Raw genomic sequence first — 23,788 nt, 5'->3', positions numbered from 1 at the left:
CTTTTTGATTGGTTGTACTGTAGCAGGAAAAGTTACAGGATATATACACTCACCGGCCACTTTATTAGGTACACCTTGCTAGTACCGGGTTTGATCCCCTTTGGCCTTAAGAACTGCCTTAATTCTTCGTGGCATAGATTCATCAAGGTGCTTGAAACATTCCTCAGAGATTTTGGTCCACATTTAGTTGCTGCAGATTTGTCGGCTGCACATCCATGATGCAAATCTCCCGTTCCACCACATCCCAAAGGTGCTCTACTGGATTGAGATCTGGTGACTGTGGAGGCCGTTTGAGTACAGTGAACATTAGTGTTTGAATCATGTTCAAGAAATCTCAGACCAGGCAACTTTTCCAATCTTCTATTGTCCCATTTTGGTGTGCCCGTGTGAATTGTAGCCTCAGGTTCCTGTTCTGAGCTGACAGGAGTGGCCCCGGTGTGGTCTTCTGCTGCTGTAGCCCTTCACTTCAAGGTTTGACATGTTGTGCGTTCAGAGTTGCTCTTCTGCATACCATGGTTGTAACAAGTGGTTATTTGAGTTACTGTTGCCTTCCTATCAGCTGTCAGTCCGGCCATTCTCCTCTGACCTCTGGCATCAACAAGACATTTTATCCCAGAGAACTGCAGCTCACTGGAAATTTTCTCTTTTTTTCTCACCATTCTCTGTAAACCCTTGAGATGGTTGTGCGGGAAAATCCCAGTAGATCAGCAGTTTCTGAAATACTTAGACCAGCCTGTCTGACGCCAACAAACATGCCACGTTTAAAGTCACTGAAATCACCTTTCTTCTCCATCCTGATGCTCGGTTTGAACTTCAGCAGGTCATCTTGGCCATGTCTACATGTCGAAATGCCTTGAGCTGCTGCCATGTGATCGGCTGATTAGATATTTACGTTAACAAGCAGTTGAACAGGTGTACCTAATAAAGTGGTCGGTGAGTGTACATTTCATTCAGTTCCATTAAGTGTCCCAGTAAGCCATGACAGTGAGCGAGCATGCACAATACCAGCACCCTGGCAGTAGCTCACCTAAATGGAATGCAGTGATATACACAGTAATGCCGCAACAGTTTTGCATTTTTTAAAGTCTTACATGTTGACTATAAAAATCCCTATCTCTGTTTTGCCTTTGGCTTTTAAACAAAACCAATTTTAATGGTGAACACCTATAAACAGGGAGAGAGCCATTAAACCCTAAATGCTGCTAAATCAACATACAATATATATTGTGCATTAGCCAGTTTGCTAGCATGATGAATGTGGATGACACATTTCTATAACCTTCATAAACTGGCAGCTTTTCAAATATCAATGTGTTGGGCTTCTTTCACCTAAAATGAGATGTAGAGAGGTAACAACAGAAAGAGACAGGCTGAGGAAAAAAGGGTTTAATGTTTTCAGCCTGGCTAGAAAACTGAAAAACAGACAGAAGGGTCGTAATGTCTTCATTTTATACCTTTCTAGGCTGATTATTTTACCCAAAAAAATCAATGCCATAGAATTTATATGAGACATAAAAAAACAGAGAGAAAGAGAGGCTCTTCCTTTGGAAAATCTTCACAAGGTGAAACTGCAGTATCTACAAAGAAGGTTAGTTCCTGCAGCTTTCTCAGCTCTCTTATGTCCATATTAGATTTTTAGAGACAGCAGGTGTGCTACTCTGCTAAGCTAGGCTAGCCACCTTTTAGCTTTAGCTGTTTTTTCACAGACAGACACACACACACACACACACACACACACACACACACACAACATTTTTTCATAAAGTGTCACCTTGATCTTTCAACAAAGACATCGAATTTCACAGTGGATAGAGAAAGCGACCACTTGCAATTGAAGGTGCTATAAGCATTTTTATATAAAAGTGATGCACCTTGAAAAGCATATCCTACAGAAAGGCAGCATTTTGACGTTTTGGACATGTCACCCTGAGAGAGTGTCGTCCAAGTTTGATGTCACATCACCTAATTTACTTGAAGAACTGCTATGGACAGCAGCAGTGAAAGTAGAATTAGGTTCTTGCTGTTAATCTCCCGCCGCCACCTATTTTCCCTCATGAAAACACTCACTGTTGGTGACATGCTTTTAACCACCCTTACTTGATGTGATGGCAGAGTGCAGCACGTAGTCAAGTTGTGACAATGTGGCAACAGCAAAACAATAATTTGAGGATGCTTTAATAAGACATGGCCCAGAATTATAATGATCAGTGAAAGTCACATCACTTGTGGTATTTTCTGTGGTGCTGGGAGCAGATTATCATCAGGATTTATTGTAACTTGGAGCAGTGGAGAAGCTTCTTTCTGAAGCTCCAAGCTATTCTTCATCAGAAGTGGTCAAGCTACAGGAGCACTACACTTTAGTTGAAAGTAGCAACTAAAATGATGGCTAATATAACAAAACTATGTCACACTGAGAGGCAACCACTGTTAGGTAATGTAATACGTACATGCACTTACATACTTTGTGGTGTAATTAACCACAAAACAACTTATTCTTGTTTTCAGACCAGGGTAATACTCCTCCATACATTCCACTGATAAAGGAATGGCTCATAGTTACATTACACAATAAGCAGGTAATGTTAATGTCACTGTGAAGGGAAAAAAAAGTATCTGGTTGTGAGCTCCACACTCTGGACTCTAGATTCTACAGAGACCGTCTCTGTTCTAACTCTTCTGACTCTTAACAGTTTTTTTCACCCACATACAGGCAAAAAACACAACATGAACTCATTCATAGATTGTAACACTACTCGTGTTATTTATATTCTGAAACGTCCACGTGGGATGGTTTATGTAGGCCAGACCAAACACCCTCTTAAATCACAGATTGCCCGAACAAAAAGCTGTTAGTCAGAATCAGAGTATGAACTATGCAATAGCCAGACGCTGTGCTCAAACAAATCATGGATCTACTGCATCGCTCAAATTCTGGGGCTTTATAAGAATTCCTCCTTCCCAGGAGATATGGTCAACAAACTACTGAGGATATACACACTAAACACATCTGAACCACATGGACTCAATCATGTTGTTTCTTTTATGGTTTTATGAGGTCATTGCTGATTCTGGTTATGAATATTCATGGGCTGTGTTGTTTCACACTGCAGCTCCTTCCTTCTTCAGTGAGTGCTCTCATAACTTTGGCCCACAGATTACCTCCCACCAAAAAAAGACTAATCTCTACCTGGAGGAGGTTATTAAATTTTTTCAAATCTTTGCCATTGTTGTTTGACTCTGAAGAAGGTGCAGTATGTGTCGGTACATTCATTGTTTGCACCTAATTATTAAACTGCTAAAGTGAATCATGTGCTCCAGTTTTTTATTTGGGTTCAGTCGATCAGAAGCAGCTCATCAAACTAAATGTTCGGTTTCAGTAACTTTCACTTCTGTCTGTTGAGTCAGTGCAGTGACTTTTAAGCAGATGTATCATTCAAACCAATTGAAGGGCAAATGTGCATGATGTGACTCTTTGAGACTGTTTCTTGGCTCTTAAAGTTTAACTGATTGGCCCCACCTGCAGTTGGAAGGAGAGATAATGGAGCAGAAAGTCTCTTCCCCTCCCTGAAATACCAAATCACCATACTGTTGCCTTCCATGGTTGGGGTGAAGGCTTGGGTTAAGTTATGGTTAGGCATTGCACTGATAAGTGGCTGGGGTGAGCGTGAGGCTGGGCTGAAGTTGAGGTGAGGGGAAACACAAGTTGATGTGGAGGAAATAGCTTGCTACTGGAAACATGAGATGATTTTGAAAATTGTTCCCCTACTTAAATGCAACTGGGAAATGTAGTAAAACGAGTACCTTCATAACTTGTTGCATCACTAACATTAATAATTTACCATAAAAAGTGTTTTTCTCATTATTTATTTCTGCTGTAGTTTGATGGCTGAAATGTGAAACATTATTGACTCTCTCAAAGAGGATGGGTGGATGGATGGAGGGATAATGACTCTAACAGCTCATTACCTGACATTTTTAGACCAGGCGCTCACATTGACCATATTCAGAGAACGGTTTTTATTTTACATGTCATGCGCTGCTCAGCACTTGCAGATTTTACCTTTTTCCATCAGTATATCATTAACCTTTAAGCAATTTTATGTTTTCAAATCACGTACAGTGTTGTTTTTTTTCCCTCCCCGCTGTTGATTTAAGAAATGAGCCTGTCTCTAATGGTTTTTCTCATTCAGCGAATCACTTTTATGTATTTTCAAAGGCAGCATTTCCATCATCTCCCCTGCCTAGTGTATCAACAGCAGCCTGTCTGCAGTGGTTGGAGTCTATCACCCTGTTTCACAGGAAATTGAACAAACACTCACGTTATATCTCACCAGCATGCAATGAGTCAGGGTCAAATAAACATCCAGCAATGCACACACGCGTGCTTGCAGGCAAACACATGCATAAACACACACACACAAACACACACATATAAACGACAGGGGAACTGCGCTCTGTGTTCTGCATAGCATCTTCCTGCTCATACATGATTAAGTGAGTCTGGCTGTTATTATGGAGAAGATGCAGTGTATTAGATGGCCTGACAGATTGTGTCAGGGGCTGCAATCCTATCAGGATTGGATAATAAAAAGACACTTAATCTAGCCAGTTCCCCACAGTCCTTCTTTGCTCTCAGAATAAAAAATCCTGACAAGAAGCCCGCTCTGCGCTCTAACTGTCCTTGTCAAATTCTCCTCCTCGATCCCATCCTAAAATATAAGAGCAATAATTATGACTTAATCTTCTCAATATCAACCCTTCATCCGCCAAAACATTTCCCTGGAAGAGGGAGGGAGTTATAGCCTTGCAACGTAAAATGTGTTTATTACTTCCTCTGCAACCCGGTAATGTGCCATAAAAATAGGTGCCCACCAGTATGCATGACGGGGTGATGATCAGCTGATTTATGAGGACCTTGACTCATCAGGACCAGGGATGAAAGGCAGGAGAACGGCAGGAGGGGGTCGACTCAGCACATTGTCCTTCGCCTGGCGAGCATCAGTCATCATAAACAGGGCCACGACAGACGCAACAACAGCCAATCTGTCACCTTGTAGAAAGTCATAGAGACAGCGATGAGTTTACACACTGTCCTCTTCCTCTGTCTCTGACAGACAGCAGCGAGAGGACAGGCTATGTGAGGATAATGAGAGGGGCATAACGCTGGCTCATTGCCTGTCGTAGTTTGTCAACATTGGAGGCACTTCTGTAATGTTCTTTCTCTGTAGAAAATAAATTATAAATATCACATTTGACAGTTAACCCTCTTCCACCTTCTGTCTGTATGTCTTTCTTCACAGCGGAGAGTAACCCATGCCAGACCAACCCCTGTCTGCATGGAGGGAGCTGCCTGCAGGAAGGTGACGGCTATAGCTGCTACTGTCCTCAGGGCTTCTCCGGGGAAAGCTGCGAGATCGGTGAGTTTCTGCCAGGTCAGGTCTGAGCGAGGGAAACCTCAGAGGTCAGCAGCTGCAGATAGAAGCTGTGTCACTGTGGCATAAGGGAAAGAGAGCTTGGCATATGCTGAGATAACATTTAGCGTATGTACTCATCTGTGCAGTGAATGCAGGAGAAAAACGCCAGCGAGTTTTCCTCTGTGGGCTTTGGTTTTTTTAGTAGGGCTCTGGATCCAATCACAGTGCACGTAAAGCAAAGAGGCGCCTTTCCTGTCAGGTTCAGCGGTTTTGGATCAAGATCCCAGACTGAAAGTGAACTGGGAATATCCATATGCTGCAAGTCACTCAGTTGTGACAGAGACTGCTGAATATGTGCTGTATGTGCTCAGCTATGTGTGTGGTTTCTGCACGAGTGTGTGTTTTTCACGTGCTGCCCCAAGAGTAGTAGGCATCTCATCCTTCCACTCAGCTGTGTGATGGGAGAATGTGGCTGTCACAAAATGGCTGTGTACTCTTTTAGGTGTGTGTGTGTGTGTGTGTGTGTGTGTGTGTGTGTGTGTGTGTGTGTGTGTGATAAAGACATGCAAGGACACATGAGCCACAGAGGGGCTATGAGCTCAGTGAGGGGTGGCGTGGCTGATTAAAGTGCTGGAGCAGCGACACATCCTGCTGTGGATGAGGGAAGACAGAAAAATAAAGAAAAGGAGAAGTAGATTAAATATTGGCAGAAAATATCAAAGTGACTTTCTCACTCTGAATGAAACTTGTAGAAATTCGTCAACACGTACCCCAAAGGGTTGGATTGAGCTTGAACACATCTCAGTTGGTGGAAAGTTGCTGTTGACAGCGTTCAGTCTGGCACATTGATTCTGGGCCCTGGCCAAAGAACCGTGGGCTGAAGCATAGTAAATATTAGATTACATACATAAGCTGCACTGTTTCGTGGTGTAATGTGGGCGTTTAAAATTCTCATCTTACATTTTTGGCAAAGGCTTGTGATGCTTTCAGCAGTCTCCTTCTTTTAACACAGCTTGTTTTGAGCATTGAGCTCCATTTGCTGTACTTAAGGTCTCGGAGCAAATCAGAGAGGTCATTTAGTTCTTCTGATTAAATATGGGAAATTCATCTGGGTGAAATCACTTTGAAACACTTTTGAAACAAGATACTGCATCAGAATTGCAAAAAAAAAAAACACAGAGCGGACAGAATCCTGTGTTAGTTCATGCATACAAACACAACATCACGAGCGTGGGTTTTAAGGGTCATTACTTATGGGAAAAGGTCATAGATCAGGGGTCAAGGGTCAAAAGAGGCATATTGTCCTGGGTTTGATTATCAATAACCTTTAACACTTCTACCCCAAAAAACATGTTATCCAACATTTAGGTGTGTCTGTGCCTAAACACCATTGGAGATCAATCAACATTTTAGCATTGGATCAATAAACTGTGACAAATACCTGTTAACGGCATGAATTACACACACACACATAAACACACACACACAGTTTGTAATTATTTGCTGCAGTCAGTTTGGTTTGAGGTTGTAATTAAGGTGGGCAAAACTTAATGGTTTTAGAGGCAATTAGAGTAAATTATGACATTTCAGCAAAATATTGGGATAGGCACATTCATAAAATATTTGCTATTTACTGATTAGTTCTGCGCTCATGTGTCTTTCCCTGCAGGCACGCAGCTGGCCACCAAGTGCTTTTAGATAGCTGTTGAATGTAGGCTGTGATGTCCGGTACTAAATGTCAGGACAACGTCAAACTGACGTAAAATGCTGACGACAGCTGATGTTGATATTTTGTTGGTTTTAAGTTGTGCTGTTAAGCAAACAAATCCAACATCTTGCAGATGTCTCATGCCAACTTCATCGAGCCAGTGCTGGGTTTTGATGCCAAACTGATTTTAATTTTCAGCCTAAATTCAACATCTGTACGATGTTAGTCATTTCAACATCTTACTGATGTTACAGGTCCTGTGCCTGCTGGGTTTCCTTCGGCTTTCCTCTCTCAGGAGTGTTTAATTGCATTTCCCGGTGTGTTGTTGTTATTTTGCTAAACAGCTGCATATCTGATGATTTTTTATATATTAATTACAGCCAAAGTCAGAAAGGTTAATTGCCTATAACAGCAAATGCTTGACCACAATTTAAGCAACGCAACACAGTCCTGTTCTGGAGGAATAGGGCCGTAAGAAACATGTGCCCTAATCGATCACACCAGCAGCTCTCATTTCCTTCAGCTCATCCTTTTTAAGGTGAGCAGCCTATTGAAGGCCTCTTTCTTTCTCCTCCAATTGTAAACAAGTTATGGTGCAGCCACCACAGCCCCATTATAGCCAGAGAAGCATATTGACCAGTACCTCTGCACTGCTCTGCTCTCCATGTGAAATGATTATTTAGTCAAAATGAAGCAGTGGCACCACAGCTACAGCACACCTCAGAGGCTGTCTCCAGGACTTGGCTTATAGCTGCAATTATTTGGGAAGAAACATTTTGGGGAGCTGCATTATTGATGGCTTGTGTTTCTACTGTGGGTCTGTAGTTAATATTTATGAGGGTGAGGGAGAAAAAGAGAGAAAGAAGCTGGTGTGGACACATCAGTGTTAGTGCTCACACTCCAATAGATTCTCATCTTCAAAGTTCTTCACCTCATCTGTATTCCTTACTTCGTCCTAACTCAATTCAAAGGTGCCAGTAAAGATGCGTGAACAATAATGTGTAACACCCATGACAGAAATCTAAGCTCCTGGTTTTTGAGGGGTGGGTGATGTGATATGACGGACAATCTTACTTTTGATCTGCTTTTCAAATGAATCGTACAGATCCTGTCATTAAAAGCTGCTATATTTAACAGGTAACCCACTAACTGCAGTGCTCTGCAGCCTTGGTGAGCTTGGTGTAGCTGCATATGTACCAGTTCTCCAAATGAGAACCGGCTGTAGTCCTGGGCTGCAGTCGAAAAGTCTTTTTTTGCTTAGGAAGGTTCCTAACAAAGTGAAATGACCCAGAAGTATCTCGATGGCAGCCATGATAAGAGCTGATTGAATTCTATAAATGATAAGGAAAGAAGCTTCAGTGTTTCTTATCTTATCTTCTTTTGGCATGGGAAACACTGGACCTTCCTTTACGAAAGGACAGGAGATAATGCTGTCCCACAATTCTTGATGCACCATTGTAGTTTCACCATGGCAGACTGAGCACAGTGGTGTGCAGTGACCTTTATAGATAGGCAAGGAGAACCGAGCAGAACCAAGCAGAACCAAGCAGCCCAAAAAAAGAGTTGATAAACTTGCGTCATTTGCTCCTTTTCTTGCTACTGCTGCCTCTTAACGGTTGCAATGCGTGCGATATCATAACTGATCTCAGAACGGTAGAAGCTGAGTCAAGAACAGCTTGGTACACTTTGGCTGTAGCTAATCACTAGTCAAACATCCTCTTTGAATATAATTGATTGCATCTTTCCTCAGTTCAGTTCTTTCCACAGAGTTCTCCTTTATATCTTCCCTTAACATGATGACATTTTCCTTCAATTTCCAACCGCAGGTCAAGACGGAGTTACAGGCAAGGAAACACGAGGTGGGAAAAGCCACAGCAGTGACTGAACTTTCAAATTAAAGTACTTACATAGAGCACCTCATAAATAACTATCAGTGCTGTCAAATTGGTGATTGGTTGTGACACATTTTATAAACAGAAGACAGTGTTTTGGGCAGAAATTTGCAGCAAGTGGCCAAACATCTGAAAGAAGCGTCAAAGCAGCAGATGTATATGATCACAACTTCCAGTCAGGGCTTTCAGAATAAAATCAGAGCAGAAAGAGGATGCAGAGATTTGTGAGTTGGCCGTTTAGCCTTTAGTTGAAGTGACAGGCTTTGTGTCCAAGCAATCATATGCACAACTAGTCATGTGATCACGAGTTCAACTAAATCTGAGGGGATACTCGCAGGTCAGATTGTGGACTGTGATTCTACCTGAAAAGGTTGTCATTTGATCTTTTGGGCAGATCACCCAGCCCCAGGTTGTACTATCCCTTTGATCATTCGAACCAGTTGGTAAAGTCTGGATGCTGCAGCAGAATAAGTGATTAATGAAGCACAGCACAGTCTGTCAGTTTGATGATTGTATGCTGAGATATAATAATTAATTATATTTTCCTTCACCCTCGCTGAAATGATCATTTGTTCGCAGATATGAGAGAATAAAACATGGCCCCAAACAAAAAAGGAAAAAAAACACCCCTAAGGATATTCACTCGACTGATTATGTCCAGATAAAATAGTCATATATCTCAGTCGTTATGAGTCTAATCCTTCTTGTGGTTTACACAAAACACAGATACACTATGACATGAGGGAAAAAAGGCTCATCATCCTTTCATCCTTTAAAGCCCTTACACACCAGTGTGGTGTGGCAGGCGTACCAGACCTTCGTTGTCAACGGTACAATAATAAACACGCTGACTGTATCAAGAGCGGCGTACCTACCTTCATTGCCATGGTTACTATAATAACCGTCATGGCTTGGTTAGGTTTAGGAAAAGATTGTTATTTGGGTTAAGATAAGTACTTCCTCAACATTAGAACCTCACCAACTTTGTTGTCATGGTTACAATAATAACAACGTGGTTAATTTTGTCGAATGGTCATGATAGATACAACATAAACTGCTACTTCAACATGGGAATTGAACACCACTGTCCTGAATCAAAGTCCTGTGTTTTGTTGACCCATCCATGCACCCCAACTTCCTCCAAATATGGACTTTGTTGCTCTAAAAACTACGTCACCGCCCTTTGTCATAATTACTACGGCCACTAGATGTTGCCTAAGTACAAAACAGAACTGTGGTCATAGTAACCTACTGCACAAAAGGCCTATGGGCTTGTTTTTTACAGGAGGACAGTCTCATACAAACATAGGCAAAAAGCACTGACAGCATGTAACCAGAACAATGCATATATTTCTTCTTGCTGCAACATTTTTCACAGTGGAAACTTTTCTTGCTAAAAGTACACATGTATGATATCAGCTCAATAAAAAATGTTTCAGTGTGGTGAACTTAAAACAAAGCACAGGTGCAAATTGGAAATTGAATAGAGCAGCTTTTCTTGCTTTTCCTAATATAAGTCAAAATGTCTGCCGTGAAAAAGACTTACTGTTCCTTCATTAGAGGATTCACCAGTTTGCGAGTGATCAGGCCTTTCTCACTGTTCACATCTTGACAGACACAAGTGAAACTGATTCCTTATTTTGGGAACAAACATGCTGATCAGTTTGAGCTTCAATGCAAGTCCATAAAAATTAAAACACGTTGCGTTTCTCCAGTACAGCAGGCTTTATTCACCAAGAGCTTAAAACATGATGAAGACAAGTGTAACTAACAACATGAATGATTCAAGTGGACCAGCACCAGGGCATCAGTGTTCTTCATATCTGCTTCACGTCCTCAACTCAACAAACATCATCAATACAGTTATTAGTTACACCTTTGTTTTTGCTGCTATAACAAGTCACTGTTCCCAGATTTCACTGCAAACTTACAGCTAATCCACGTAACTCTACAGATAGCAGTTCATTCATGGCTTTAAAAAACATCAGATGAAAAAAACCATCTCAACTCAAGGTCATCTTACTTGCTTGTTTTAAAGCTTCCAACCCCAGGAGCCTCATCAGCAGATTCAGTCTGGTCAGCTGCCAAAGTCAACACAGGCAACTTTATTTTCAGTGTATGTGTAAAGTAGTTGTGAAGTCTGCGGCGGCCCTGAGAGCTCAGCGTGTTTGTGTTTTGTCTATTTGCAGTGAACTCTCAGGGCTACCGTAGAAGTCAAAATCAAAGACAGGTTTGAACATCTGCAGGTCAGAGGCTCCTGAGCGACATCAGTCTGCAGATGAGGACTGATATAGTCACAGGGGCCAGAACAAGTGGCCCCTAAGTAAGTGGAACTATTACATAGCTCCACTTTTCACTTTTTCTCTATTCTCCACTGTGACAGTGAGGTCAACTCAGCACATTATTGGCATGTCATGTAAATTAATGAGTGAATATGAACACCCACACATTTCCTTTTCTTGAAGCCTGTACCCACAGTAAACATTTTTTTATATAACAGGGTTAAAAGTGCATTTAAGTAGAATATTTCTAGTTTATTTAGATTGAAGAACCTGCAAGGAGAGTGATGAGGTTGTCTGTATTGAGTGATTGTTTTAAAGGTTAAGATAAATCCTTGTTTTCCATTTATATTGTTTCTCTTTTTCTTCCTTTGTGAAAATGAAAAAAAAAGAAATTTTATTCAGTTTGACAGCCACAGCTATTTCTGTTTAGTTCAAATGTGGTTTGTTGTAGAGGAAACATATTAACCTGCCTCAGTCTATCTCTGAACACAGGTCAACAAATCACAGGGATTCTAAATGGAGCCGGAGGTAGGGCAATTATTTCTGGTCCACTGCTATTTGTTCCTCAGAAAGACCCCAGTCAGCCCATCAGTGAGTCAGTCAGTCAGGAGACAGAGAGAGCAGACAGGTAAATGATTTTGAGCTGCGAGCCATTCATATGCATCTGGATCAGCCAAGAACTAGACACAGACACGTAAGTGGAGCGCTTTCTCCTTGGCTTCTCAAAGCAGAATCAAAACGAACAGCTGGTAGTTGAAGTGTGCCTTTTGGATTTCAAATGCAGAATGTGTTGTCAGGTCAAGACCCTGTTAAAAGGAGGAAATTACCTGATCACATTGTTCTCTCTACCTGTCTTTCAACCCCTGACCCTCTTCCTCTCCACTCATCTTTCCCATGGCCCTGTGCGGATTCCCCTCCTCCGTTTTCTCTGTCGTTTGCATGATGAATTAGAGGAGATAACGGTACCTGAGCTGCTTCAGAGAGCTTCCTGCCTCTGCTCGCCAACAACTGCAGAGTGCAGGTGGGCATAACACAGTTACACAGTCCCATCATCATCTAACAAACTACAGTAACATTCAGTCAGATACAGAGGGAAGTGGTCCCAGGTCAATTTCAGCAAAATAAATTGAATAGCAACATCCTCTGTAGTATAAACCAACTTGAGCAATGTCCTCCAGTTGGTTTTCTGCTTGACAGGAAGCACATCTCATTTTTATTTATTTATCTATTTATTTATTTATTTATAAAATTTTTCACTCTCGCCTCGTTTCCAATCATGGTGATTAGATCTGAGTCTTCTCTCCCTCTTCCTTCCTCTCCCCTGCTCTTCCTCTCCATCCTTCCTCTGCACTTTTTATTAAATGTGTTTTTTTTTTTTGTTTGTTTTTTTTTAACTTTTACTTACATTTATTTCTGCATCTTCTTATCGTCATCCCTGTTGCTCCTCTGTCAGCCCTTCTTCTCCTCTTTTTTTCCCTAAGTCGCCGCCCTCAACTGCCCCAGCCACAGAAACGCGGACGTTACCGACTGATGGCAAAGTGACCCTCTCTCGTCTTTTATTCATTTCTCCATTTCTCCCTTTTGTCAAATTTTCACTGCCCCCCTTCTATCACTCTTCTTCTGGTTTTTCTTTCCTCTCCCCTGCCCACTTCATCTCCCTGCCCTCCTGTCCTCCTCCCCTCACCCCTCGAGCACACTGCTCTTTGGCCTACTGTACAGCACAGAATTGAAAATGCTCCGCAGTGCAGAGATAGGGGTGAAAACAAGCCTGTAGCCCCCCCACCCACCGAGCATTTCATCCAAATGACACATTTCATTTCCTGCCACACTTCCTCACTCCCCTGCAACCTCTAACCTCCCCTATCATCCCCCCACCCCCGGCTCCGTGCCTCTGCTTCTTTCTCTCTCTCTTGCTCTGTATTCTCCTGTCAAAGGCCAGTACAATTATTCATACAGAAATGCCTCTGTACTCATGCATAAAATGAAACTTATTCAAGCTCACACACTCACTCACCTGCATACACGAATTCCCAAATATGCTCACAAGGGTGAGAACAAAAGGGTGCACAAAATAAATTCTTGTTTTTACTCTCTGTTTTTTTAATAACGTTCTTCTTTTCACACACATCTGGCCTCAAACACACACACACACTCGCACACTCACACACACCTGTTTGGGTCCATCACATATAAAACCACTATGTACTCAAGACTATATGAAGAGCTAATGCATGACTCATGTTTAAAGAGGCCAAGAGAAAGACTCCTGCTGGGGTTCTCTATTAGCTAATTCATCCTCTGGGACCTACTCCTCACATCAACTCATATGATTGACCCTGAAAGATTCATGAAGTTGAGGCTATTAATATCACTGGGCCATAAGCCACCTTACCAGTGTGTCCAGAGATCTGAGTGATGAGGTCAAAGACGACAGAGGGAGATGGGAAGGACAGGCTGTGGCTGAGGATAATGGATGTTTTTTTGTTTTTTGTTTTTTTTATCAAGATTGGCTGTCAAGATATTTGTCAGCAGATACCCAAGAATCGAGTGATTTGGGGTGAACTGAGACGGAAAGTGAAATTAACTGTTTGGAGCTACCAGTATTATATGCAATAAAGCAAAGAGTTATTACCAAAAGTGTAGTGTAGAGGAAGGAAAAAAGAAATCAGCAAATAGATAGATTCTCAGTGAGTTGCAAGGGTAGAGGAAGACAGATGGAAAGGGCTGGTGCTGCCATACTGCTCCCCTCAGGACATCCCATTCATTCCTTCATTAATGATGGAATGGATTTATGTGTTTGGCTCCATATCCTCCAAGTTCTCGCAGTTGGGTCAATATGTTGTGGAGTTTTACTGCTATTTCTTGGCTTCCGCTTTTCCTGTAATGTTGCATCCAGTGCTGGCCACAGGGGTGAAAGAATGTACAATTTGGAAATGATGATTCATATAATGATGAACAATTTAACAGCTCACATACAGTACAACAGCACAGATATAATAGAGCTGAATACAGGCAATTGAGATTCAGATTTTTGTGTAGATGAAGCAAATGTAAAATCTGTAGACAAAAGCTATGCAGGGAGTTCAACAAGTGGCTTAAAGAAATTTACCATACAGTTATGATAGAGATAGCAGCACACACCAAAATAGATGCATGTGACAGATTTTCCTTCCCTACAAAGGGGAGGAACTATATAAAGACGGTCATATAACCACATGGACATACAAAGATTACTGAGATACTATGGTGAAAAGCAGAGGGGTAAATGATACTGCGTGGAAAGCTTTGCATTTTTCTCACTTCAGACATAGACCATAACTAAAATTATTTGTTCCACTTGAACTCAGGACTACAAAATAGTAACATCAAAGAATGAGAATAAACAACATTTTATCATTGATGGAAAATTCTTTTTGGTGAAATATTGTTGTTTTCCAAAGCAACTACAGCAGTACAGACAGTGGTATAACGACAAATGACTCAGCACAGAGACTCGGATGAACCACGCTTGAGGCTGGATCAGACTGTTAGTGTGCAAATGGCGGAATTTGTGTCTTTGGTGTGATTGATAACCAGCAGTTTGTCACAGTTTGTCGGCAGCAGAGGAGCTCTTAAAGGGCTATGATTGGCTGGCTCAGCTTGTGTTCACATGCCTCATTAATTCATCCACGCCACTGGATTCTTCAGTCAGCGTTATGATTGGCTCCATCCTCCCCCCACCACCACCGTGCACCCTCAATCCTGCCAGCGCCACCAGGAGGGCCTCAATGGAGCCGCTTGTCCTGCAGCTGATTCAGGCAGTGATACACAGAGGCACACACAAAGAAACACACTTATCCACACACGCTTGTGAGTACATGCAAATGCAGTCTGAAAATTGCACAAATTCATGTGTTATTTAAAGAAAACAAAATTCAGGATCAAGCACATGCACATGGAAACTCACAGATACAACCTCAAACACCTGCAGGGGAGCACCAAGTCTGTTCATGCCAGATAAGAGATGGGTGGATGGCATAATTTCCCGTTTTTCAATCAGTGTGGACAGTCTTTCCTCTCCAAACTTCTCAGGACAATGAGAAACAAAGGACATACTAGCTGCAGAGTTGAATGAGAATGAGCAGCAGGGCTCTTAGTGTGTGTGTGTGTGTGTGTGTGTGTGTGAGCGCTGTAGGCAGTATCTCTTTGGTGTAAACGCACCTGCAGATTAATGAGCTGCTGGCCAAGTTTCCGGGACTCACCTCTCTTTCTTTCTTTATCTCTTTTTCACTCTCTCTGTCAATCACACACACACACACACACACACACACACACACACACACACACACACACACACACACACACAATTTTCCTTTTTTCCACTCTCCTATATACACACACAGTCACACACTTGCCACCTCTAGTTGCCTCATTTTCACCGCTCCTCTGCCGCTCTGTAATTTACTCGTCAGCTGAAGTGTTGTGTACAGTGAATGAGTATGCATGTGGATGATATGTGCTTGATTTAGCGCTGTGTGTGTGTCTGTGTGTGTGTTGTGCTGGATAAATGGAGGCAATGACTGTATATACTGGGTGACAGCTGTACGAGGAAGTGAGGCATATAAAGACTGGCCATGTAGAAAGCAGGACAAATTGATTTCCCATGAAGACCAGGAACTGGGTTTTCAAGGGGTGGTGCGGGTGGGGGCTATCAGCATTCCAGAAACACTCACACAATGACACACATACAAATATTGGCACACTGGGATACAAACTTACATCATCGAGTATAAATATGGTAAATATGGATCATAAAAGCGACATTCATATGAGAGTGGATACAAGCATAAAAACACAAGCACACAGCTCATACAGCAACATGCACACATATGTTCGAGTTCAAATGGTTCTTCACAGACTATATTTGTCCAATAACGCTTGACCCCCCCTAACTTTTTGACCACTATTGGTGATATGGAGCAGTGTTTTCATGAGTGGATCTAAGACATCCGCCACTGATTTCAGGCCATTCTTGTGATTAAAAGTTGGTGAAGAAGAAGAATGCGATCTAGCAAACATGGATTTAAACAATGCATGATTTGATATAGTTTTAAAAATCAGCTTTGCAGATGTCTGAAGAAGAAGGATATGCACTCAACATTTTTGTTAGACCTCAACCATACCATGCAGAATGTAAACGTAACTTGTTTACAAGGAAAGTCCACAGGGCACCTTTAAATAACTTAAAGTAGCTGAATGATTAATCTTTTCCATACCAAATCGCAAATTTCGAACATTTCAAATAATCAGCACAGTTTTTTTTGGTCATAACTTTGTATCATTTATGTGGCAAATATAGCCAGATGTACTCTAGCTAATTAACATTAATTCTGTGAGTTGGCAAAAATATTAAAAAATAAATCTTGTAAAACCTTGTCAAAGGTTGATGACCTCACATCAACTTCAGAGAGGTAGCTAGCAGGTAGCTCTTTAGCTAGCAAGTGTAAATGACAGACAGTTCAGAGACAGAACTGTTGGACTCTGCCTGTTAAACTTTAAAGCACATCCTATGGAGTGCTGCAGGAATAAATCCTAAAACCCGAAAATGGAAGGACCTCGGCAACACTGGAAGGACCTCGGCAACAAATAACAAGTATATTACAACAGATTTGGTTTTTGTTTGTTAAGAATATGTCTTTTCAATATAATGTGCTTTGCAAATACAGGCCTGTAGTTTAATATTTGGAAAATAATCACAGTTTAAATCGCAATATTTGTCAGAAAAATCTTTATGAATGAAGGAATATTACATTATAGTACTAACAGTATATGTACACAAACATGAGCACGTACTGTACACACTGTGGTGACCTAGCCCAATAATACAAAGGGGATTTTCTCTTATCTCCATGGTAGCAGGCCAGAGATGTAGAAAAAAAAGATAGCATGAGTCAAGAATGAGACACAGAGAGACAAACCAAGAAGCCATGAAAGACAAAGAGACAGAGCAAAGATGATTGAGAGGATAAAGTCTTTGACCAGGCCTGAATGTGACTGTCTGTCAGACAAAAACTAGTTGAAAAAAAAAAACGAACACTTCTTCCTTCAGATTTACCAGAGGCCGTTGGTTTGGTTCACCAGCCATTTCTTTTCCAAAATAGATTTAAAGATTTAACATAAGAGCTCTCTCCATGCAGAAAAACATCCTTATATAATTCCAGTGTCAGTGGTTAATTGATTTTGACAGCACTAAGGAAAAAACAGATAAATTCACTCTACTATTACCTATTTAAGTATGTCAGAAATAGCGACAGGAGCCAGAGAATAGCCTGTCATTCGCTCCTCTGGGGATCTGCTCTACTTTAAGAATAGAGTTATTGTATTTTTTAAGTGTGCATGCTCAGAGAAGTAAGGACCGAGGACGTAGGAAGCGAGAAAGGAAGGAGGGAAGGAGAGTATAGAGCATAGTGAGGATGGAAGAGTGGAAGGTAAAAGGAGGAAGAAAGGTAGAAAGTAACAAAGTCTGAGGGAGGAAGAAAGGATGGTAAGAATGATGACGAGAGATTAAAAATGAAACACAGGAAAGAAGTAAAGAAGGAAGACAAATGAAAGATGGAGTTATTGAACAAACTGTGAGAGAGAAAAAGGAGGGAACAACAGATGGAAGGAGAGAAAACAGTTCAAGAGTTGGATGTGTATCTCCTTTAACCTGAGCTGATTTGTGTTAATGATCACACCCTTGGTGTCTCGGGCAGATAAAGTTGTCAGGGAACAAGCCAAACCCCACACGGCCCCGAGGGACGCTGCCACTTCTAACACCAGGAGCCCTAAAGGGACACCTGTAAACCCTCCTGACTCAAAGGAAATTAGCCTGGTAAGACCCACAGGGCAATGGAGGATAAACTTGCCATTTAGAGATGTCCAGAGGGAGAAAGTGAAAATAGAGGGTGAAGAGACTCAGACGTGACTAATAAAAAAGAAGTATTGTAGGCAATGAGGAAAGGAGGAGTAGGGGAAATGGAAAATGACTACTAGGTATAGAAAAGAAATGAAGACAAGGAAAAGGAAGAGACATGGAAATTAAAGTATAAACAAAAGATGTATGTATGTATGTATGATGATCTACTCTGCATCTTCTGTCAGTTTAAAGTTTCCTTGTGTCTCCTTCTGTAAGGAGATAGAAATAGAGTGCAGCTGTATGATACTGGTGGCACTGTGGCAGCCTGCTCAGCTTCTCCTGTCCCTACCTCCTTTTTCCTGGCCACTGGCCCCCCTCCCACATAAAATATAAACAGACACCGAAGATGGAGCCAATGCATACACGCACAAACACACACACACACACAAACACACACACACACACACACACACACACACACACACACACACACACACACACTCACACACACACACATACACACACACACACACACACACACACACACACACACACATAGCATCAGTGAGCAGAGTCAGGCTGTCAGAACTGAAGGCTAGCAGAGCGATGTGAGATGTTGTGACACTTTACCTCATTACATTTTCCCAGGGCTGTTATGAATGTTGCAGCAGCTCTGTCAACCAAAGCGAAGACCTGTCTGAAACATACTGTGGGCACACGCATCCACACATACACACATGCCACTGACGCATCCACATATTCACACTGTAACATATGAATTAAGATGAATCTTTTGCTGTTTTTTATATTTCATGTCATGGTGTGATTTTTTATTTCCATATTTTTTGGAAATGTCTACAAGGCGAGTTTTAGGCTCACTTTGCTCGCTTCCCCTCAACGCACACGGAAATCTTGTAAACCCTGACGATTTGGATCATTGCCTGCGTGCGGCTCTGAGTACATCGTCTGGGCTCCAAAATGAAATTGCGCCTGGGCAAGTGGTTAGGTAACATATCCCTGTTCATCCCAGCATCTTAGCCAAGTAAAAGGGAGGTAAAAATGTCTCTGTTTTCACCAGAAACCCCAGGATGAAGGACTTTTCTGCAGACTGTGGATCTTCAGTTAGGTTGATCGGGGTTGCACTGAGCTCTCTGGAGAACAGCAGAGCCTTGGGCTGTACCAGAGCCTCTGTGTAGTCTGTCTGTTTCCTCTTCTCCCTGCTGATCCTGATCCCCTTTTAATCCACCCGCACCCCAACACAGCCGACGGCCCAGTACCCCACAGTATACTGCTTGCACACACATACACACATACACACAATCACACGCAATGCAGCACACATTTAAAAGCACTAGCAGACACACAAGTACAGTACGTATACAGTACAGATACTATATGCACTGCGTGTATTTCTTATTAGATTAAACATGCAATATATACCTAATAAATATAATGTAACTGTACCTATAAACACTGAAAAAGTCTTAGTCTTGAAAACATCAACAAAATACATGGCATCCATTTAGCAGGTGTTGTGCAGTTTTCAATCATATCACATGACCTTCACTGGCAGAAGTTTCCCTGAGGTCATGGAATTATAAATGTTCAAATTTCCATTTTCTTTGAGCACTCTGCAGATTTCTCATCTATATTCCCTTACATGTTGAGACTGAAAGTTTCTCTGGACCTTGGAAGCAGCAGTAACAATAATCTCACCACCAGGTCCATTTAGTAGCTGTTCTGGAGCTTTCCATCTGGTGAGGAGGAAGATCATATAGCATGATCTCAGAAACAGCTGTGAAATAGACCTTAAGATAAGATTTTTTTTTTTCCGACTGATCATGATTCTATGCTTGTATTATGTAGGTGTAATAGCAAACATAGTTTATTAACTTTTCCCTGCTGCTTGCTTAACGGAAATATCAAATTTCCTTTAAAACAAAATCATATAAAGAGATTGATGCCATGTTTACACTGGAAATCCAGCGTGGTGAAATGGTATAATTTTGAAGGATTTCTTTTATTTATAGAGCCTCCTTCTAAAAACTGAATTCAGCTCGCATTCTACAATCAAGTATCTTTGAGATTAAGAAGAACATTAGGGGATATGTAGCCTCTTAGGGGACCAATATACAGTATCTCTTCTAGAAATATAATAATCCTATCATAATTATATACTAACCACTCAATAATCCTTTAGTTATTATGGGCTAAAAACCCATGTTCCTCATCTTTCACATCTTTCAGTTAATCATTTTATTCCCTAATCCTTCCTGTTGCAATCCAACATTTTAGGTACACAAAATGTGGTCAGTAATTTTTAAAGTAAGAAGCTTAAAATGAACACCTGTTAAACTTTTTTTCTCTCAAATATTCCCTGCTGTGCTACTTTAACTTTTTTTTTTTCTGAGGTAGCTAAGCAAACTAATTCTGGGGCAGGACAGAAACAAAGATCCCCTGTATTGTTATAAAGCTGCGATAACAGACACACACAGTCACACTGGTGTTCATTAACTTGACTGTGTTCAGCTCACCTTCAACGTCACTGTGTGTGTGTATGTGTGTGTGTGTGTGTGTGTGTGTGTGTGTGTGTGTGTGTGTGTGGTTCTAGAGACACCTACCGTAGTGGGAACTACCACAGTTTTGAGTACTTAGGCAGGTGGTTATATGTCTGTCTGTCAGATTTTGTCAGCTCAGTAGCATCGCAACCTTGCAGGTGTGTAGTTGAGATGAAAATGAAGGCCGAGTTTGAAGATGGACATGGTCCAACCCATGGCCACTGAATAGTCATGTAGTAATATAGTAATAACTACTGCATATTCCTGTAATAATGTAGCAATGACTACTCAGGAGGACTCATGGGTCAGAACGTCAACTGATGTGATCTCGTCACAAGATGATCTTTGATTACTCTCCTTTTTTCTCTTTTGGTCTCCACCAACTCCTGAGGAAAACATCTGGCTCTTTATCTGCTAAATGCTCCACTATGTTCTCCAGCTAGCAGCTATCATGGTCTGTCTGCCACATGGTGCTGGGCAGGTAGTGAGTTAATGAGAGGCTTTTGGCTGAAAACAGCAGCCTGCTGAGATTGGAAACAATGTTAATGAGAGCAGTGAGAGGTAACCACAGCGGTTAAGTTGCCGGCCAGAAATCCAAAACAATGAGTTTAAAGACACTAAAATGCTCTACAGGGCTGAGTCAAGTCATCATTTTTGGCAGGTTCATCACTATGAGAAACTCACTTCAGATTACATTTAGTCATTTGATCCATCGTTAAAATAAGATATTGACAAGTGCAGCTTTAATGGCATTGTTGCCAAAGGCAATCAAACACAACAGGGAACAGAAAGATGCCCTTGCTCTACAGAGTTAGAGGTGGGAGGGAAAAGAATCACTTGGCACCTTCACATATTTACAGACAACTTGGCATTCACAGGCGTACTAAAACACACATCCGTTAAGTTTATACTCGCAGCTGTGGATATCCAGTCTGTAAACACACACAACCACGCACACAAGAATACAAACATGCAGGGACTGTGGTGTAGAAACTCTCCTTTACTGTTCACTCACATATTCATTACACAAACAGATATACATTCACGTCAGCACGCAAGATTCATTTGCACACACACACACACACACACTCAACACACAGCAACATTATAGTTATTGACACAACACAACATGGTCCATTGAGTGGGCATGCTGTTTGGATGAGCGGTGGTTCAATAGAAAGGTATCCATCTTTGTAGAAGGGCATGGAAATGTCAATGCCCCTCAGCTAGGTAAAGGAAGTCAATCATCCAGGGTCTTGCACAATGAAAGATGACAAACACAAAGAGCCTTTCAGCGTAAACCTTTGTCTGACAAACATTTCCATTTCAAAGCCTCCATTTTACAGGATGTCATGTCAATTTATTTTTACATAATGTCGGCTGTGGTTTGGAGGCAATTAGGAAAATGTAAAAAGGGTGATGGGATCTGTCACTGCTGTTGGTTGATACCAGGGCGGACTGGCACCCAGTGTGTTTGTAAGAGTGCCTCTCTGTATCTGTGCGTGTCAGAGATACAGTGATTGGGAGGGTGCTTGCATGAATCTGTGTGTGTGTGTGTGTGTGTGTGTGTGTGTTTTAATAACTGACAAAAAAAGAGTCTTCCTCTGTTGCATTAATATTGTCCCTTCATGCCCTCCATACCACCTTGTCAGATGTGAAGTCTCTAGGTGGCATTTACTGGTTCAAAGGTTCTCTCTGTAATTGATCAGACTGCTGTTTGATCTGTACGGCTGGCATTTAGTCTACAGAGAAAAATGTGCTTTTCCAGCTCTGTTAGGACAAACCGGCTGGCTTTTAAATGTCCACGTCTGCCACCAACACAAGTTTGGTGTGGATGGATTATAAATAACAAATAATGAGATTTTCTTTGCTCACCCTCTACACTCTGCTTGTGTGTCTATACATGTGCATTTGCATAATAAATCAATCCAATTCTGATGCATTTATGCATCATTATGTTTTAATTCTTGTCATCTATCGACTTTTTCCATCATTCTGTGTCTGACCATCCACAGCTTCCTTATTAATGTCTTTTTCTCTTTATAACCCTTCTCTGACTCTTCAGTTTTTTTCATTGTTGCTGTTCATCTCTTCACTTAATGAAGCAATTTTTGTTCAGGTTATTCACAATTGGCCAAAGCAATTATGTCTGAGACATTTTACATAAACAGCACTCCTTCACACATTTCCCTCAAATGTTAAATAGCTCTACAAAAAAAAAGTGAAATGCGGTACTGAATTTAACTGCTCCACTCTTTCAGACAGTCATTAGGTTGACAGGCAAATGGCTGCAATCTTGACCCTCTCAATACATGTTTGAACTAGTTGTGGCATTCAAAATGGGCAGCCGGTATCTTTACTCCCTCTCCGCTGCACTCAAGCTACATAGCAAACACCTAAACACAGAAATAGCAGTCACTTAAAATCACATTCAGAATGAACCTCTTAAGACTGCCGCAGAGGAAATTGTAGCTATTTTTGTGTCAAAGCCAACAAACGCCAAGTAAAGAATATCTCAACTGCCTTTCATTTTGACATTTCCTTTTATTTGATGTTGAGGGTGAATATTTATGAGTACTTGAAGCAGAGAACAGGGCATTTGCAAAACAACTAACTGCACAATAAGAATAAAAAAAAAATGACCAAAAGAAGTCAGATGGCATTGAGTTCATTTTAATGAGAAGAATGAATAAATTTTTGACACAGTGAAGTAAACAGACTGTCTTTCTGCAACTAAATTCCTAGAAGTAACAACATGTTCATCATGTTTTTGATATCTGATGTATTGACTTCTGAATTTCACTGACCCTGTATCATAATGTTTGACAGTTCCTGTACATACAAATATCACCATCATATTTGGATAACATGAAATATGAATTCTTCAGTCTAGTGGATCAACAACAAGCACAGTAAACCAAAGACACGAAACCGACTGAACAGAAATTACCAGGCTGAAAAGCAGTGTTGGGTGCAGTTAGAGGCGTGCTCTAATTCACCAGGAACCACTCCCAGCAGTGATGTCACAGTGTACTGACACACCCTGGAGTACACTTC

The 23,788-nt window shown here is 41.4% G+C and overlaps 1 protein-coding gene across 7 annotated transcripts in view; it reads left to right on the top strand.

Moving 5' to 3' along the window:
* ncanb (neurocan b) overlaps nucleotides 1–23,788 on the top strand; it is a 188,225-nt gene that overhangs the window by 121,028 nt on the left and 43,409 nt on the right. For all 7 annotated transcript variants that reach the window (XM_071487450.1, XM_071487448.1, XM_071487449.1 and 4 more), the window contains one exon: nucleotides 5,301–5,417. In XM_071487450.1, the coding sequence (XP_071343551.1) occupies nucleotides 5,301–5,417 (117 nt within the window). The remainder of the gene's footprint in view (nucleotides 1–5,300; nucleotides 5,418–23,788) is intronic.

The sequence above is a fragment of the Trachinotus anak genome, unplaced genomic scaffold (genome assembly GCF_046630095.1).
Source record: "Trachinotus anak isolate AG129_WGS33_773 ecotype Australia unplaced genomic scaffold, CSIRO_AGI_Tana_v1 ptg000010l, whole genome shotgun sequence".
NCBI lineage: Eukaryota > Metazoa > Chordata > Actinopteri > Carangiformes > Carangidae > Trachinotus > Trachinotus anak.
Note: the sequence above shows the minus strand (reverse complement) of the source record. Positions and strands in the feature narration are given on the sequence as shown.